The sequence below is a fragment of the Barbus barbus genome, assembly GCF_936440315.1.
Source record: "Barbus barbus genome assembly, chromosome: 42".
NCBI lineage: Eukaryota > Metazoa > Chordata > Actinopteri > Cypriniformes > Cyprinidae > Barbus > Barbus barbus.
In genome coordinates, this window is record NC_136720.1 from 7,975,765 (window position 1) to 7,994,165 (window position 18,401).

The 18,401-nt window shown below is 38.5% G+C and overlaps 1 protein-coding gene across 2 annotated transcripts in view; it reads right to left on the minus strand.

Annotated features, from left to right (window-relative positions):
* Window positions 1-1,976: 1,976 nt before the first annotated feature.
* Window positions 1,977-18,401, minus strand: part of LOC306861139 (kinesin-like protein KIF21A) — a 54,925-nt gene continuing 38,500 nt past the window's right edge. The window contains exons 18-33 of one of the 2 annotated variants that reach the window (XM_079403236.1): window positions 17,418-17,563; window positions 17,195-17,339; window positions 16,243-16,437; window positions 16,055-16,156; window positions 14,436-14,601; window positions 13,621-13,678; window positions 13,339-13,393; window positions 9,495-9,697; window positions 9,174-9,296; window positions 8,044-8,180; window positions 7,030-7,204; window positions 6,770-6,925; window positions 5,758-5,875; window positions 5,284-5,454; window positions 4,317-4,516; window positions 1,977-2,678 (exon numbers count right to left, since the gene is read on the minus strand). In XM_079403236.1, coding sequence (XP_079259362.1) covers window positions 2,618-2,678; window positions 4,317-4,516; window positions 5,284-5,454; window positions 5,758-5,875; window positions 6,770-6,925; window positions 7,030-7,204; window positions 8,044-8,180; window positions 9,174-9,296; window positions 9,495-9,697; window positions 13,339-13,393; window positions 13,621-13,678; window positions 14,436-14,601; window positions 16,055-16,156; window positions 16,243-16,437; window positions 17,195-17,339; window positions 17,418-17,563 — 2,211 coding nt within the window. In that variant the 3' untranslated portion in view covers window positions 1,977-2,617. Of the gene's footprint in view, window positions 2,679-4,316; window positions 4,517-5,283; window positions 5,455-5,757; window positions 5,876-6,769; window positions 6,926-7,029; window positions 7,205-8,043; window positions 8,181-9,173; window positions 9,297-9,494; window positions 9,698-13,338; window positions 13,394-13,620; window positions 13,679-14,435; window positions 14,638-16,054; window positions 16,157-16,242; window positions 16,438-17,194; window positions 17,340-17,417; window positions 17,564-18,401 lie in introns of both variants that reach the window. The other variant, XM_079403235.1, reaches the window with a different exon arrangement.

Sequence of the window (18,401 nt, forward strand, 5' to 3'; positions counted from 1 at the left end):
TGATTATTTTATTGATTTACTTATTTATTTATTTTATATATATATATATATATATATTTTTTTTTTTTTTTGCTTCAGGATCCTTTGGAGTGGAGTTTTGTCACACAAGTGGGGAACAGAAAATGGGAAACCCGGAGTGGAGCTGGAAAACCTTAAGTGATCATTGAAGTGAAGAAATTGCTGTCCCCACTTTACTCAAATACTCTGCTCCATTCTGTCTGTTGCTTGGTGGCACACAAACATTGATGCTTTGGCTTTGTATAAAATAATTAATAAAATATACAAGTTACCTTGCTTGGCATATATTACTTGATTTATTTTTTTTTTTTTAAGATTTTAAACTTTTAAACATTAAATAATAGGAATTACTATATAGTCATTTAATAATAATAATAATAAATTCTAAAAAGCCTCAAATTCACATGTTCTTTCAGACATATTCAGTGTATTTTTGCCACGATAAATGGCCAATCAGCATCCAGGGCTGTAATTTTATGTTTTTTTTTTTTTTCTTTATCTCAATGTCACTTGCTTACAAAAAAATTATGATGAAAAATTAGACCTCCTCATCTCAGCAGGTCATTTTCATCATCTCTTCATCCGTACACCTCAGAGAGTGGATTGCTTCATAAGAAATAGCCTTTAAATCAATCAGAATGTCTCACCAGGAAGAACAAAGACCTTTGATTTGTTATACATACTCTCATCATGAGATAAATCATGGCATTTTATTCATAGAATTGATTTTTTTGTTTCATTCGCACCTGTCTACAGTTGTTCATACTGAATACAGTATCCTTGTATAATTCTTCCAGTAAGGGCAGATGAATGACTGACATTACAGCAGAGAACGGATAGATGACGTGAGGGTGTTTGTGCTTGAGCTGAGAGATTCCTTACAGCTGAGTGAATTCCCTCTTATTCTATATTTAGATGAGTGCCTTGTGAGATGGAGACAGCTGCTGGGCGCTGAAGTGCTGTGTGTAAGAGAAGGTCTCGGACCATGTCCATCAGCTACGATGTTATACAACAGTTATTTCTTAATCGAGTGCTGCAGAAATGAGTACAAAATCCGGAAATCAGTTCACATTTTTCCACTTCCAGACCCATTGTCCCGAAGTTAGTGGGTTTGCTGCTGAACACAATCCAAACTGGATTGGAATTGTTTGGTTTTGTCAACTCTAAAACTCAGAATTTGTTTTGGGCAAGAGGCCACAGGTGTTGCAGAAGTGTAACTAGTTCTACTAATATGTATATATACTTATATATTCTCACATGTTCTCTGATTCTCACATAAGATTTCATTAGTTCATAAACTTAAGTGCTTCTTCATATCAAGCTATTTCATATGTTATCATGAAAGTAATGAGAACATGTTTGCAGGGATAATTATTTCAAAATGACAAATCAGTGGTTTTATATTTTTAATTAGAGCCACACTAACATCTAATTGGTCATCTGTACTTTCTTCTGTCAGGGAGAGATGCACAGATTTATATTAACATTAATGGGTAATAAGTATCAAATTAAAATGTGCATGGATTCAAATTCGTTATGCTTGGGGTCAAAGGTCATTTTTGAAGTACATTAAGATTGGTTTAAATCCATAACAATCTTTGTCGTTTTATTTTATTGATTCATTTTAAAATACATTTTTGGTTTGGTTAATATTACATTGAATTGCATTTTACTAATTTGTAAAAGTGGTTAAAAAAAATAATAAATTTTGCCAGATTTACAGCATTTTGGGTTTGTGCCCAGGCCATGATTTTAATTCAGAAAAACTCAAAACTCCCAAGCACTTTTTGATCCCTGAAAAAAAATTGTAAATGTCAATGTCCCTTTAATGTAAACTATATTTGCCAGTTCACCGTCCATTATGTGTGGACTGCCCCCTAGTGATATTATTCAGACCATGCAGTTTCAATACTCAACATTATATCAAGTACAGTACATTCATTTAAGACTAAAACACTGCAGAAACACCTGTACGATTTTGACAGATGTAGTTTATTTCATTCGCCATCTGACATTGATAATAACTACAGTACATCAGAGGAAATATTTTTGTACAGCGTACTCAAAGGTTTCAAACAGAAAATGAAAAAGAACCAGTTCAGACTTTATAAAAAGGTAAAACACAAAGTAGAAAAAGACACCTGTGCAAATATAATTGTACTATTCCAGTGCAGTTCAGACTACAGTAAGGGTGCATTGAGATCTGTGACGTGTCGTAGTTGCATTGGAAAGATTCACACAAAGAGAGTCTAACTTTGGTCAACAAACATTGGAAAAGAGCCGACATCAATATTAACAAATAATTTAAAAGCATATCGGTTCAGTCCAGTCAACAATGTTCACAAACACGTGCCCATACGGCCCAAAAGCCCAAAGCCCAGCTTTAGGATGGTGCCACATCAAAAAACACTTATTGACCTACAATACCCCCCCTTTATGGTCAGCATACAGGGCACTTCAACACTGTTGAAGAGGAAATATACAGCAGTTACAACAGGAAGTTCTCCTCTGAATCGCTGCCAGAGTTTCAGGAAAGAAGCGTCACATTGCTAGAGGAAATTTTTGTAGGAAGCCAACTCTTCACAGTGACCTTGTGTTCTCAACAGTGAAGGCCGTCCTCTAAAGATCCTTTCACTTGCCAGATCTTGACTGTCCGGTCACTGTGTAAAAGCAACAAGAGAATTCAAATCAACAATTTATAGTTTTACTGCGCACTGTTGTAAAGCAGTGTTATCAACAGTTTTCTATATTTTCTGAAAAGTAAGTGAGTGCTTATGGGCCAAAAGCTACCACAATGCTAGGCTGTTGTGAATCCTGAGTGGTTGCTAAGGTGTGTATATGTTATGTTATTCAGGTATGTTATTTATGCCATTACCAAGGTGTTGCTATCCAGAGCTGGGTAGATTATTTACAAATTGTGGTCTATTACAGATTATAGATTTCATTATCAAAACTGTAGTTAGTAACGTAATCTAGGTTACTCATTTTATGTATTCTGACTACTTTTTTTTTTATCTAACTTGTTTTAAACTTACCATTTAACATACCATATTGATATAAAACGCAAAGAAAAAGAAAATCTATTCCATTTTTTTATATCAACGTTATAAGATGCATTAAACATTACATTACACCTGGGTTTTCCAAACTAGGCTTAAGGTAAGAACTGTCGTGGGTTTGTGAACTAATAATTAATCATAAAAATGTTATAAAAAAAAATATTGAAACACTTGAACACTAAAAATAGAAATATTCCACTTGTTTAGCTGCATGTCAATGAGACCATAAGCGACACTGAACTGTAAACATGCAAATGTGTCTTTAAAAAACTGAAATATTAATGTCCTCAGAGATATTTCAAGTAAATATTCAAGGTCAAAGAGGTTCGGCTGACAAAAACGTTTGCGAATCCCGTTGTTTCATACATGGTCTAACTGCTTGAAAAGTACTTTCCCCCCCAAATTCAGAAGCATGGATTGTAAAATTATTTACATGATATTTACATGGACATTCTATTCATATTGTGAATATAGTAAAAGCTAAATAGGATGACACACAGTAGATGTTTTGAAAGGAAAATTTACAAGAGAAAAAGAAGAATTAGGGGGAATACGACTTACAGTATGATGTATGATTTACTGACACTGTCTGAATAATGTGTAATCATGTAATCCATAAAAAGTAACTGTAATCTGATTATGAGCATTATATTACATAATATACTCTAATTATGAGTACTTGTTTTTTCAATCTGATTACGTAATCCAGATAACATGTAATCAGTTACTCCCCAGCTCTGTTGCTATCCATTAGTAAAAAGGTTGGCATGTAGTTAGTAGGGTGTTCTAATAATTTTTAGCACATTAGCTTGCTAATTTCATGACATTGTAGCGACATTACCATCCAATTACCAGCTCAACACAACATCAGGTATGAGTTTGTAAGTTAATAAGATATCCAAGAACATTTCAGTTACTATATTCAATATACTTTTATAATTTCATGACTTATTAACTTGGGCATGTCCATCCATAGAACAACAAGTGAAAATGAACAACTATTACCAATGAGCAACTATTGATCCATGATGTTGCCACAATGTTGCAATTACTTACTGACAACCTCAAAGTTTCAGCATGGCAATGCAAACAGTTACATCGTGGCAGAATCTTGGTATGCATTGGCTAGCTAGGGTTTTGGGTTAGGTTGTTACCAAGGTAAGTTGAGTGGTTGTTAGCGTAAGCTCAAACTAAAAGTGTAAGGTGTTCTTTGTTGATATCTGAATGCCTGTCACTCACTCTGAGGCGGTAAAGAGCTGACTGCTGTTTGTGCAGATGTCATTGACAGAGCTGTCATGACCCCTTATTTCTCCCAGAGCTCTAAGCGTGTCTGTGTGCCAGAATTTGAGCAGTCCGCCCTTGCAGCCGCTCATAACAGCGCTGGAGCCAGGAACCACCACCAGAGAGCTCAGGAGATCAGAGTGAGCCTGTTCTACCTGCTGCAAGATGAAGAAAACATGCAATCAAATCAATTACAGCAGGATAACCGAAAGTGTGAGGGTTTTACCATACTCAGTCTTTATGTGTGATAGTTAAAAGTTATTTCAGATATAAAAGATATAAACTCTGTTCCAAACTCTAGAGATCTGTCTACTGTCAAAATACAGAAATATCTGAAACCAAGGAACCTCTGGTCCAAATAACTGCTATGAAGATAAATGGAAATGCTAACAAATAGCTTTCTCCAAGTATTAAAGACTTTCGGCATTAGCATATTCCTAAACTAATGACCTAATAAATGAAACACTAAGAGACTAGACTGCTAACAATTGATTTTAAAAGTATGTAGCCTGTTATGCTAGTCTAGCATCGTAATCTTCACAATTTCAGTTAAATTGATTGCAACAGTTTTATGTTAGCATGTGACTAGGCTAAATATTGGTATAGCCACATTTTAATGAGATTAAAAATGAAGAGTACTTACTCAGTATTAAAATAAATGTAGGTATATTTATAATATTTTATCTTGATTCCATCATCTTAAATGACAAGTACAAGGACTGATCTTCAAATAATACATGCAATGTTGACTCACGTTTGAGTCACAGTGAGATCTTAAAAGTAGGCACCACAGTTTTGCTGTTTGGAACAGATTTAGTTTTGGGATTGATGCCTGAAAATGCTGCTTAGGTAGGCAGCTCACTTGGATTTGGAACACAGCCATAGCGTTTACTGCAAAGCTGTCTTTCCTTGCAACATTACTTACCTCTTGTAGCTGTTTGCGGGTTAAGTCCCATTTATTAATGCAGGAGTCTCTGGCAGCAGTAAAAAGTGAATCGCCGTTAATGGCCAGAGCCTCCAGCCCATCCTGATGGGATGGGTCGAAATTATGTGTGGCGCTGATGCTGCCCTGAGCGCCTTCCACCACATCAAACATCTGCAACACAAGAAAATAAAAGCATTAGAGATGCATCACAAGTCCCCAAAAGCAAGTCTATCAGACTCAGAGTCCGAAAGCATGTTCCTGGATAGCCATTTTGTTTCTTGTTGCACTTAAGGCCATATTAATAGGACAAACTGCTGTTTGTGTTCAAGCATCCATAAATGAGCTGCAACAGCTTGTGTAATTGTGCATGAGCCATGATCAAAAGGTGAAAATTATCATATGGAAATCAGGATGTGCACCCATATGGACTCTTACATTAGTTCACAGAGAGCATGTTAGAATGTCCTAACATACCTTCACGGTGTGATCTTTTGAGCCTGTTATAACCACATCTTGACCCTTCCCCATCTGGTCTACCGTAAGACACATTACCGGCCCCAGATGTCCCGTCAGTTTTCCAGTAGATACAAATCTGTAGACAACAAACAAATAACGTGTAAATGGAGATGCAATGCTAGAATACACAATGACTTTTAAAAGGCGTCTTATACTTGCCAACTACAAAATGAAAAATATAGATTATATTGCATGTTAGCTTGCTTATTTCAAAAGCATGATGAGCTTGATGAGTTTGATTGCTTGGTCCAAACCTGATTTTGACTACTGAATATTTTGTTTGCACTACATTTTTTATTTTTTTTACAGAACAACACATCATGCATTTGCATCATTAAAACGACAACAGTTTCCCCATTTTGCTAGTTAACAATGATGCAGGAGAATATTGCAAAATGCATACCATTGCTCGCTTTACTTTTATACTTTGCTGGTGTGTACACAGCTTTGGAAACCAGCATTCAAATCATCCATACAAACCAAAATCTGACATCAAACAAACCAGTGTGTGCCCCAAAAGGCTAGCGTGAGTCATGCATTGTCAATTAGCATGTCATACTAACAAGCTTGGGACCACAGGTTGAGAGATGTAGTATCACACAAACTGCGAACCACTGAACGAATGTTGGTAACAACGGAACTTGTGACCATAGTTGGCTAACAATGCTTTTGGGAAACACACCCCAGGTTAGTTAAATGAGTATATTAGCATGTCTTCTACGATACATTTCCTCTTTTAGGTCAACTTTTGTCATGGTTGAGTTTTAAGGAAATATAGCTAGCTTGAGTGTACAAATTAGCGTGATGATTTGCATGCTGCCACAAAAAAATATATATATTTATACAAATTGTGCATTCTTAGTGGCCATATCTGTATATGAATAAAACAACATATAGTTTAATTTGAATATTTAAAAGCAACATTATCACCATGAGAACTATAAAATGCTCTGTTAAGTCCGTTTAGTACCTTCTCAAGTCCCACATCCTGACCGTGTTGCCTGATGCAGCATAAAGGAATGTTCCGGAAGGATTGAGGACGATCTGATTGATCTGATTTTCTCCTGGAGGAATGGCAACAGAACTGCTTCCACACGTGTCACCTTGAGACACCTGTCCAGAAGATCTGAAGAAGACAGAGAGCTAAAAATCAGCAACCATAGGTAAAATATTAAGAAGCATTAGAGAACACTGGCTTTCAATAAATTAAACAGTACCAGGATGACTCACGTGAGGGTGCGGATGCATTTGGCGGAGTCACGGATGTCCCATACTTTGACATAAGCAGTAGAGACAGTGAAGACCAGGCTGGAACAGTATCGGACTGACACTACACTGCTGGGATGATCTCCAAGAGACATGATCTCCTGACCCGTTACCAGGTTCCACACCTTACATGTGCGATCTGAGAAAAAAAAAAAGGGATGGATGGGGATAAAACACAATGTACTTGTACTGGCAATGCATTAAGGGTAACAATCTGAAATTCAGAAGCAAAAATCATAATGCATTCATAATTGGTTATATTGTGTTACGGAACATAAAAACAAATGTAGCAAGCAAGGTTAATAAGTAATCATAAAAATATAAATGGAATAAGTATAAATGCTGCTAGCGCATGGCTAGTTTTCATTATGCCAACAATTCTTCTCTTCCATGTCAGAAGAAATTGTTGAATAAAGCCATTATTTTTGTTTTCTTTGAGGACAAAAAGTATTCCTGTAGCTTCATAAATTTAAGGTTTAACCACATATGTCACATGGACTATTTTAACAATGTCCTTACTATTTTTCTGGCACTTGAATGTTGTGTTGCTGTCTATGCAGCGTCAGAAAGCTGTCAGATTTCATCAAAATACCTTAATTTGTGTTCTGAAGGTGAACGAAGGCCTTATGGGTTTGGGATGACATGAGGGTGAGTAATTAATGACAGAATTTAGATTTTTGGGTGAAAATGATCTAAGCCCCTTATTTACTGCTGCTAGAAGCTATGGTTGAATGGGTTACCAATTTTTTTTAGTCTGCTAATAATAATATAAACTCAAATCACCAATTTATCTGTTAATCAACTGTATAATATATAGGATAATATATAGACTGTCATAATTGCAAAACAAACAACCAGCTGACTGTGCATGAGGTGACATTTAGCAAAGTTAATGATATACTCCTTTGTATTTTACTGTAGTAAAGACCTGTTTGTAAGGCTGTAACTCTTTACATGAAAAACAAAAGGTTCACTGACCCTTTGAGCCGGTGAAGAGCAGATCATCAGTTGATTCCACACACAGCAGGGGTTTCGTATGACCCTCAGCCACATGCACACACTGCAGTCTGGCTGCTCGACTGGAGCGGGCCACCTGAGCTGGGCTTGCCGGACCTCTGCACCAAAAACACATGATACTGATGCATTAAACACTCAATCAAATTAGACTAATAAAATACACCGGCTCCATTTCAAACTGTAGTAAGTCATTAAAAAATCCAGTCATTACAATTAGGTATTCACACGATCATACATTGTTGCTAATGGACAATGGACCTTTTTTGGAAACATTTTGGCAAAATTTTGCTAATGTGACCAGACCTTAAAAAGTTGGTTCACCCAAAAATTAAAATTATGTCATTGTTTACTCACCCTCATTTTGTTCCAAACCTGTATGAGTTTCTTTCTTCTGCTGAACACAAGGAAAGATATTTTGAAGAATGTGGGTAACCAAACAGTTGATAGTAGTCAATGGAACTTCCAAAATATTTATTTTTATATATTATGGAAGTCAATGGCTTCCGTTACCCACATTCTATCAATACTCTAAATTATTATTCTGTGCTCAACAGAAATAAAGAAACTGGGTGAGTAAATGATGACAGAATTGATGACGTTTTTGTGTGAACTAACCGTTTAAGACGTATATGGAGGGAAAATAATTGATTGGAGAAATTGCAAATAATTTCATTACAATAAATTACATCCTCAAAAGCATCCTCATTATTATGTCATTTTGAATGAGTGAAGGCCGTTATATTAGCAGATATGTGTATGAACTGAATACCACAGACAATATGCAGTTTCAAAACAAGAGCCGCCACTCCTACATTAATGCAGGATTAGACAGAGCAAAGAATTATGGGAAGATCAAAGCAAATCAGGTTTTGAAGTGGAGAGATAGACACTATTTTTGTGTTTCTAACCCAACATCAGTCCCTGAACAGAACAAATCAAAATGGAAAAACTGTGGCTAAAACTTGGAAATGATTCAAGTGGTTATTTTGTTACGGGAATCAAAGTATGGATGTTCACTTTATTAATGCATTTAGAACATCTGCAAACAAATTTAGGAGGAGGACATTTATGAGTAGCAAGCCATGTCTTACTGTTTGTCCAGGGTTTTGGTTCTTTCTGAAGGGTTCTGGCTCCTGTCCTGTGCTCTTCTGCGGGTGAGAGGCGAGCGGTCCAGAGACTTCCTTTCTGTAGCCGTGGGAGATCTGGCACTGGAGCTACGCATTAGACAAAAGCCAGTGTGGCTTAAAAAAACTCACATCAGACATGACTGTAATGTTTATTAGGATGCGTCAGCATGTTTATGAAGAGTTTAGAATAAAGGAATGCCTACTGACTTTTTCAAAAATTATTATGAAAATATATGTTTTCATAATACATGGATTTTGCTTTTTTTCTGTTCACCAAACACTTACACAGCATTTGTCTTGGATGCTAAGCTAGAGGGGAAGGCCACCGAGTCTCTGTCCCCTAAGTAGGGAATGGAAGCCGGTTCTTTATGTCTTTCTGGACTCTCCACTACAGGAAGCAGAGGGGCGGAGAAATCCTCTGGAGGGGCATCAGGGTCACCAGTGTTGGCATACAGCAGCTCCATTTGGGTGGTGGTTCTTCTGCGAGCCTAAATGTATCATATACTCAAATAATGAATTTATACAAGGATTATTTTGTCACTCTTTTGTCTTATGATCTAGTATTCAGCACATATAATGCGCTCAACATTCTTTTTTCTCTTCATTGAAGATAATTAGGGCTTCTGTTACTGTTATTATTGTTGTATAATAAACTATTAGTCTGTAATTATCAATTAGTTAAACCATAATTATGTAGATAACAGAGTGGGAAGTAAATAATACAAAACCTAAATTTACATGCCCCTTGCAGAATATGCAAAATGTAAATCATTTTAACAAAGTAAGAGGGATCATGAAAATTGCATGTTATTTTTAATTTAATACTGTATAAGCTATTTCACATAACAGATGTTTATATATTCTCCACAAGACCAAATAATAACTGAATTTATAAAAATGACCCCTTCAAATACCTTTGAATCGTAATACTATGTGTCGTTTCCTGGATGATCCACAACTGTTTTTATATTTTGTGATAGTTGTTCACGAGTCCCTTGTTGGTCCTGAACATTTCAACTGCCTGCTGTTCTTCAGAAAAATCCTCCAGCTCCAGCACATTCTTTGGTTTTCCAACATCATCTGCATATTTGAACCCTTTCCAACAGTGCCTGTATGATTTTGACATCCATCCTTTCACACTGAGGACAATTGAGGGACTCATACATAACTATTATATAAGGTGAAAACATGTACTGATGCTCAAGAAGGCAACACAATGCATTAAGAGCTGGGGGGTGTAAACTTTTTGAATTGGATGATCAGGGTAAATTGTACTTATTTTGTTCTCTGGGAAACATTCAAGTATTTATATAGCTTCATGGTTATGTAGCATTTATGTAGTGCAGTACAACAACAAAACTCTTTAAACAAAAGAAAAAAGATTTACACATCATCCTGTTCAAAGCTTTACACCCTCTGGCTCTTAATGCATTGTGTTGCCTTCTTGAGCATCAGCAAATGCTTCCACCTTTTGTAATAGCTGTGTATGTGTATCGCCTCAGTGTGAGGCGATGGATCTCAAATTCATACAGTCACTGTTGGAAAGGGTTCAAATATGCAGAAGATGCTGGAGCTGAAGGATTTTTCTGAAGAACAGCAGGCTGAACTGCTCAGGACCAACAATGGACTCATGAACAACTATCACAAAACAGAAAGACAGTCGTGGATCATCCAGGAAACAACACACAGTATTAAGATTCAACTTTTGAACTGTAGCGGTTCGTGGTTGTAGATAAGAGGCGCACGACGAAAAGTGAAAACAAAAGCTTAATCTTTAATAATCAGCATCAACACACTTAGAACAATATGTTAACTCAAGATCAGACAAACACAAAGGCAGAACTGAGGACTTATAAAGGGGCTGGAACAAACGAGAAAACAAGATAATTGAATCAAACACAGGTGATGCATATAACTAATTAACAGAACTAGGTCAGAAACTAAAACAGGAAGAACCAAATAAGGACAAAAAGGAAACTAAACAAACAGTTCTGTTACAGATATCGCCCCCCTCCCGGAAGGTGCGTCCCACACCGTAACAGTAACATCGGGGAGGGGGGGGCGGGCGTCCTGGAGGCTGAAGCAGGACCAGGATAGGACAGGGAAGCCTCCAGGACGGATCAGGAGCCTTGGGAGACCATGTCAGGACTGGAGATTCGGGAGGCCATGGCGGATCTGGAGACTCGGGAGTCCATGGTGGATCCGGAGCCTTAGGAGGCCATGGCAGGACTGGAGATTCAGGAGACCATGGCGGATCTGGGTCCTTGGACGACCATGGTGGATCTGGATCCTCGGGCGGCCTTGGCGGATCGGGGTCCTCGGGAGGCCATGATGGATCTGGGTCCTTTGTGGCCTTGGCCTTTGGCCTGGCCACACAAACTGCGGCTATATGGCCCCCCCCAAAAATTTCTTTGGGAAAGTTCCCCTCTGGGGCCCACATTGGGTTCTTGGGGGATCTCTGGAGGAGCGGGCGCTGGAGGGCGCTCTGGAGGAGCGGGCGCTTGGGGGCACTCTGGAGGAGCGGACTCTTGGGGGCGCTCTGGAGGAGCGGACTCTTGGGGGCGCTCTGGAGGAGCGGGCACTTGAGGGCGCTCTGGAGGAGCGGGCACTTGAGGGCGCTCTGGAGGAGCGGGCACTTGAGGGCGCTCTGGAAGAGCGGGCACTTGAGGGCGCTCTGGAGGAGCGGGCACTTGAGGGCGCTCTGGAGGAGCGGAGCTGGACGGAACCAGCGGAGACGAAGGAGAGCTGGACGGGATCAGCGTAGATGCAGGAGGGCGCTCTTGCAGCGCGGACTCGTGAGGGCGCTCTTGCGGCACAGACACTTGAGGGCGCTCTTGCAGCGCGAACACTTGAAGGCGCACGGGAGGCGCGAAGCTGGATAGAACCAGCGGAGACGAAGGAGAGCTGGACGGGACCAGCGGAGATGCAGGAGGGCGCTCTTGCAGCGCGGACACTTGGGGGCGCTCTTGCAGCGCGGATTCAAAGGGGCGCTCTTGTAGCGCGGACATTAGAGGGCGCACGGGAGGCGCGGGGCTGGACGGAACCAGCGGGAACTCAGGTGGGCTGGAGCGAGGAACAGGCACCGGAGGGCACTGGCGAGGAGCAGGCACCGGAGGGCAATGGCGAGGAGCAGGCACCGGAGTCCAAGACATTCCCTCATAAATTACTAGGATTCCCACCGGTACCTGAGCTTCCTCCCTCGGCGGTTCGTGAGGAACCGAAGTAGGCGGCGGAACCATCTTCGCCGTGCACGGCGTAACGTTCATCGCCTCCGGCGGCGGTATCCTCTTCGCCGCGGGCGGAACATTCGTCGCCGTGTACGGCGGCTTCCACTTCGCCGTGGGCGGAACATTCAACGCCTGGCACGGCGGTATCCTCCTCACCGCGGGCGGAACGTTCATCGCTTTCTTCGGCGATCTCCTCTTCGCCGCGGGCGGAAACCAATCTGCCACGGGCGGAATCCACCAACTCGTGGTGGACAGGGGAAGCGAGCTGTGGATCTCTGGAGCTCCCTTCCGGGGAACCAAAACTAACTGCCTCCTCTGCATGATGTCATCTTTTCTGGTCGTGTCTTCTGTTTCGGTCTGATCTTCTGTAACGGTTCGTGGTTGTAGATAAGAGGCGCACGACGAAAAGTGAAAACAAAAGCGTAATCTTTAATAATCAGCATCAACACACTTAGAACAATATGTTAACCCAAGATCAGACAAACACAAAGGCAGAACTGAGGACTTATAAAGGGGCTGGAACAAACGAGAAAACAAGATAATTGAATCAAACACAGGTGATGCATATAACTAATTAACAGAACTAGGTCAGAAACTAAAACAGGAAGAACCAAATAAGGACAAAAAGGAAACTAAACAAACAGTTCTGTTACATGAACGGGGTCATTTTTTATGAATTCAGTTATTATTTTGTCTTGTGGAGTATATATAAATGGTTATGTGAAATAGCTTATTCAGGACAGTACTAAATAAAAATAGCATGCAATTTTCACGATCCCTCTTATTTAGTTAAAATGATTAACATATTTGCATATTCTGCAAGGGGTATGTAATCGTATGAGCACAACTGTACAAATTAATAAACGCAAACAAATAAATGCGCAGAATTACTAATGTTCTACCTTATTCCTGGCTTTGGTTTCTCCGCAAAGTTTCATGAGATCCGAAGCCAAACAACTACAAGAGACACAGAAACAGACATTGATATTGATTGAAATGCACGCTGGAGCCAAAAAAACTTTGCTGATGAAAATGTTATATACAGTATAGTGCCTCCAAAAAGCGCACAACAAACAATTTCAGAAGAAGATAAACTTAGTCTTCACCAAATGACTCAACGACTGAATCAAGTGAATGGCATCAAGACTTTAAAAAGCTTTATTGGCTTGACTGTAGTGCTTTACCTCTTCTCTGTGGCTGGACTCTGTGCTGATTCATCGCTGCTGCTTTCATCGCCATTTTCTGAGCAAACACACACACTTTAGCATCAGAAACACTTGTGCTCCCTCATTTTAGCTTTGTCAGTATGATACCAGTGAACATTAATATTCAAGTGACATGCATCATAGTGTTGTTATCACAACCCTGAATTCAACAGAACTAGAGGAGAGGAGATATGATCAGTCTACAGCCAGGACACCAGCATTAGGGTTGCAAACATCTTTTTTAAGGATGTGTGGTCACTAAGTCAGACACAGAGAAAGAAAACTAGTATGTAGTTCAGATGGATCCATCTATCTACAGTGGTGGCCAAAATGATTAGAACACTAGTATTTTCACAGTATTATTATTATTATTATTATCACACAGTATAATACTGGAATTAGAGCCAAATCTAACACTATCACAAACTAACAACAGCTAGAAGACTCTACATACTTCAAGGGTCTTCTTCAAGCACTTAAGACTTTTTAAGTGCTTTTATAGTTGATGCTCCAGTTGAGAGACATGTTCCTCAAAGAGTAAAATCCACAGGGGATTTAAGCAAGACCCATGCAGCTCTACGATGCTACTGTTACTGTCTGTTAGTCTGAGGGAGAGACACATGCACTGGTGGACAGCTCTAGTGGCCTCTACTTACCGACGGCACGCTACCTAGTTCTGTTTGAATTCAGGCAACAAAAAGACAAAAGCAAATCAAAATCAAACTTAAAATGTAAAAGTCTAGAGACCGAAAAGCAAACAGCTGTATGTGAACATGCGTTTATGTGTGTCAGACCTTGGAGAGCATTCCCGAGCAAAGCGTCCAGTTCAGGGTTGAGTTCTGCTTTCTCCTTCAGCATGTGGAAGAGCAGCTGGTTCTGTGTGGCGCTGTTGATCTCTGTCTGTTTCAAACGGCCCTCCATCACTTTGATCTGAGACTCCTTCTGTGCAGCTTGTAAGCCCTGAAGTTGTTGTTGGACATTACAAATAACATAAACCTATATTATTATAGCAATCGTTTCTCTATGAAATGCATGTGGAAAAAGTCCTTCCCGATATTACTGAATATTCAGTTGCACTCAAAAAAAGGTATAAAATATATTGTGAATATCTTTTTGTGTTATCTAAAGTCTTAAATCAGAGGATGTTAATAATTATAACAATGATAATCATTATAACCAAATATATTTCAATTAAGAATATAGATGTAGATATTTTGGCTGATATTATAGATGTAGATATTTTGACCAATATCTGTCGATTACTAAACTAGTGGTTGACTGATATGACAAGAGCCAACATACATAATACAATTTTATATTAGCATATAAAATGGCATGACATTAAATGACAATATCTAAATTCACAAAAACAAAACACAAATTTTTATATTATATTATAGTCACCCATGGATGTTCTGTTGTGTTTTCATTCCTCATGAGCTCTGTGTGACCTAGGTTTCCCTCATGTTTGATTGTGTCATTTAGGTCAGGTGTGTGTCATTAATTATCTTAATTTGCTTCAGTATATATATTGTAGTCTGTCCCATTATTCCTTGGTCCGGTATTATTTGTGTTGCTGTCGTTGATGTGCTACGTGTGTCTTCTACCTGCCTGCCTTGTGTTACCCTCTGTGTGGAATTATGAAAGATTATTGAACTATATCTTCTTCGTCTTTGTCGTGCGTGTTTGTAAACCACGTTACGTGACAATTATATCATATTATATTATATTATTCCCATTGGTTATTGGATTACGGTTTACTGGATTAAATTTGCCACATTATTTATTCAAAATTTACAAAAAAATTAATAAAAATTAATCAGAAAATGTACACTATTCAGGTGAATCCAAGGCTGTATATTATTATATTATATTATATTATCTTGTATTATATCCATTCTGTGCTGCTTTTCCTAAAATAGCTCTCTTGCACATATACAAAAGTACACAATGTCCAGTATTTATGTAAAGCTCTTGTACAGTCTCTCTCAGATTATGTGTTGGTTAACTGTTATATATGTTCATAATTGTTTTTCTTATACTTCTATTGTTGTATGTTTATATTTATATTTATGTTTAATTAGTATGTAGCACCGTGGTCCTGTAAGACACGACATTTCGTTCCACTATATGTCCGCACATGCAGCAGAATGACAATAAAGCTCGATCTGACTTGACTTGACTTAAATTATATTATATATTATATTATCTTCCATTGCTTATTACTTTATATTTTCCAGTAGAATGTCATAAAAATAAGTTTTCAGTAAAAAAACCCCCAAAAAACACCTGAAAGTTGGCCCAATGTCGATAATTTAAAGCTAATATGTGAAAACGCAAATATTGACCAATGTAAGCATAATTATTGATTTATTAAGCATATCTATTTTCAAAATCTACTGAGCTCCAGTACCTTATTGACTGCCATTGAGAGAAAGTGGTCGAGAAGGACACGGGCCTCTGACAGAGTACATGAGCTGATCACAGCAGAGACGTCCACTGTATCTCCCTCCTCCTACAGCGAAGAAAACATTCAATCAAACATTTTTGTTCCACAATGCAATACTGTGCATAACACAATTTCCTGTTTCCCACAAGCACCTTGGCCTCTTCCATCTGCATGATGTTGGCCTGGCAGTCTGCAATGCTGTCATTGATGTAGTCGATGTTAGCGGTCAGCGACTCCATCTCTTCGTTGAGAGAGAGAACAGTCCTGTCGGTATCCGTGTCTTCGCTGGCGATCTTATCCCTCTTCCTCATCACTTTCTCTCTGCGCTTTGTCAACTCCTCACGTTGCTGTACACGCAGAATTAAAAGAATAGTTGTCTATTGTTGTCAGTTAACTCAATCTTGAATTTGCTCAAAATAAAAAAGAAGCATGATTTTATATTTTGTCCTGTTTGATGAAATTTGTTTAGTAAAAATAAAAAAGTAATAATAAATAATACTGTTGTCAAATGATTAATTGCATCCAAAATACGTTTTTGTTTACATAATATATGTGTGTATACTGTGTATATTTATTATGTATAAGTACAAACACATGCATGTATATATTTAAGAAAAATATTTTATGTTTATATAATAAAAATATTTATATATACTATAAAATATGAGATTATAATTGTATAAACGTAAATATACAATTATATGGGGGAAATCGTGGCCTAATGGTTAGAGAGTTGGACTCGTAATCCAAAGGTTGTGGGTTCGAGTCTCGGGCCGGCAGGGATTGTAGGTGGGGGGAGTGAATGTCCAGCGCTCTCTTCACCCTCAATACCATGACTGAGGTGCCCTTGAGCAAGGCACCGAACCCCCAACTGCTCCCCGGGCGCCGCAGCATAAATGGCTACCCACTGCTCCGGGTGTGTGTTCACGGCTGTGTGTGTGCACGTTGGATGGGTTAAATGCAGAGCACGAATTCCGAGTATGGGTCACCATGCTTGGCTGAATGTCACTTCACTTCACTTCATATATACTGTATGTGTGTGTATTTATATATACATAACACACAGTACAGTGACAGCACTAATAAAAAGCTGTTCTTGGTCACCTTAAGCAAGCGGTTCATGTCAGTCTCCATATTGGAGATGGTCATCCTCTGCATGATGATGTCACTAATGCGCCGCTCTAGTGACTGCCATTTGGCCCGCGCTGTCCTGGTAGAGTACACTCCTCCTGTTCTCATCTGGTACTTTCTGAAATACAAGAATCATGACCGCATCAGTCACTCAAATACCCATGAGCCAACCCTTCTGAAATGAAACGGACATTACCTTGTCCCATTAGGAGCTGTGGCCCCTGCAGTTTGTGGTCTGATAGGAGCCATACGGGGTGAAGACTCCTGCAAAGGCTCTGGTAAACTGATCTTACGGTTAACCTTGCCTGATGCTGGTCGCACTTGGCGCCTCAGGGCAGTTATCTGATTCAAAGAAGCAGGACCAAAAATCTTAGTATTGCTCTATATGTGTGAGTGATTAAAGCCATGGTTCACCCAGAAATTAAGATAATGTCATCATTCATTTACCCTCATGTTGCTCCAAACCCCTAAGACGTTTATTCATCGAAACACAAATGAATCTATTTTTAACAAAACCTGAAATATTCCCGGCACTGAAAAGTCCATTCCACCAAAACCTTTGACACTTTTTGATATTTTTTCTTTTATTTCCTCCATTTATTTTTGTATTACACTACCTGTCAAAAGTTTTCGAACAGTAAGATTTTTAATGTTTTTTTAAAAGAAGTCTCTTCTGAAAGTACAAAGTACAGCAAAAACAGTAATATTTTGAAATATTTTTACTATTTAAAATATCTCTTATCTATTTAATATATTTTAAAATGTAATTTATTCATGTGATTTCAAAGCTGAATTTTTAGCTTCATTACTCCAGTCACACAATCCTTCAGAATTCATTTTAAGACTGATTTGCTGCTCAAAAAACATGTATTATTATTATTATTACAGCTGAGTATATATATACAAGCTTTTGAATGGTATTGTGTATAATGTTACAAAAGCTTTTTATTTCAGACGAATGCTGATCTTTGGATCTTTCTTTTCATCAATGAATCCTGAAAAAAATTGAATCAACTGTTTTGAATATTGATAATAATAAAAAATGTTTCTTGAACAGCAAATCAGCATATTATAATGATTTCTGAAGGATCGTGTGACACTGAAGACTGGAGTAATGATGCTGAAAATTTAGATTTGATCACAGAAATCAATTACATTTAAAAAAAATATTCAATTAGAA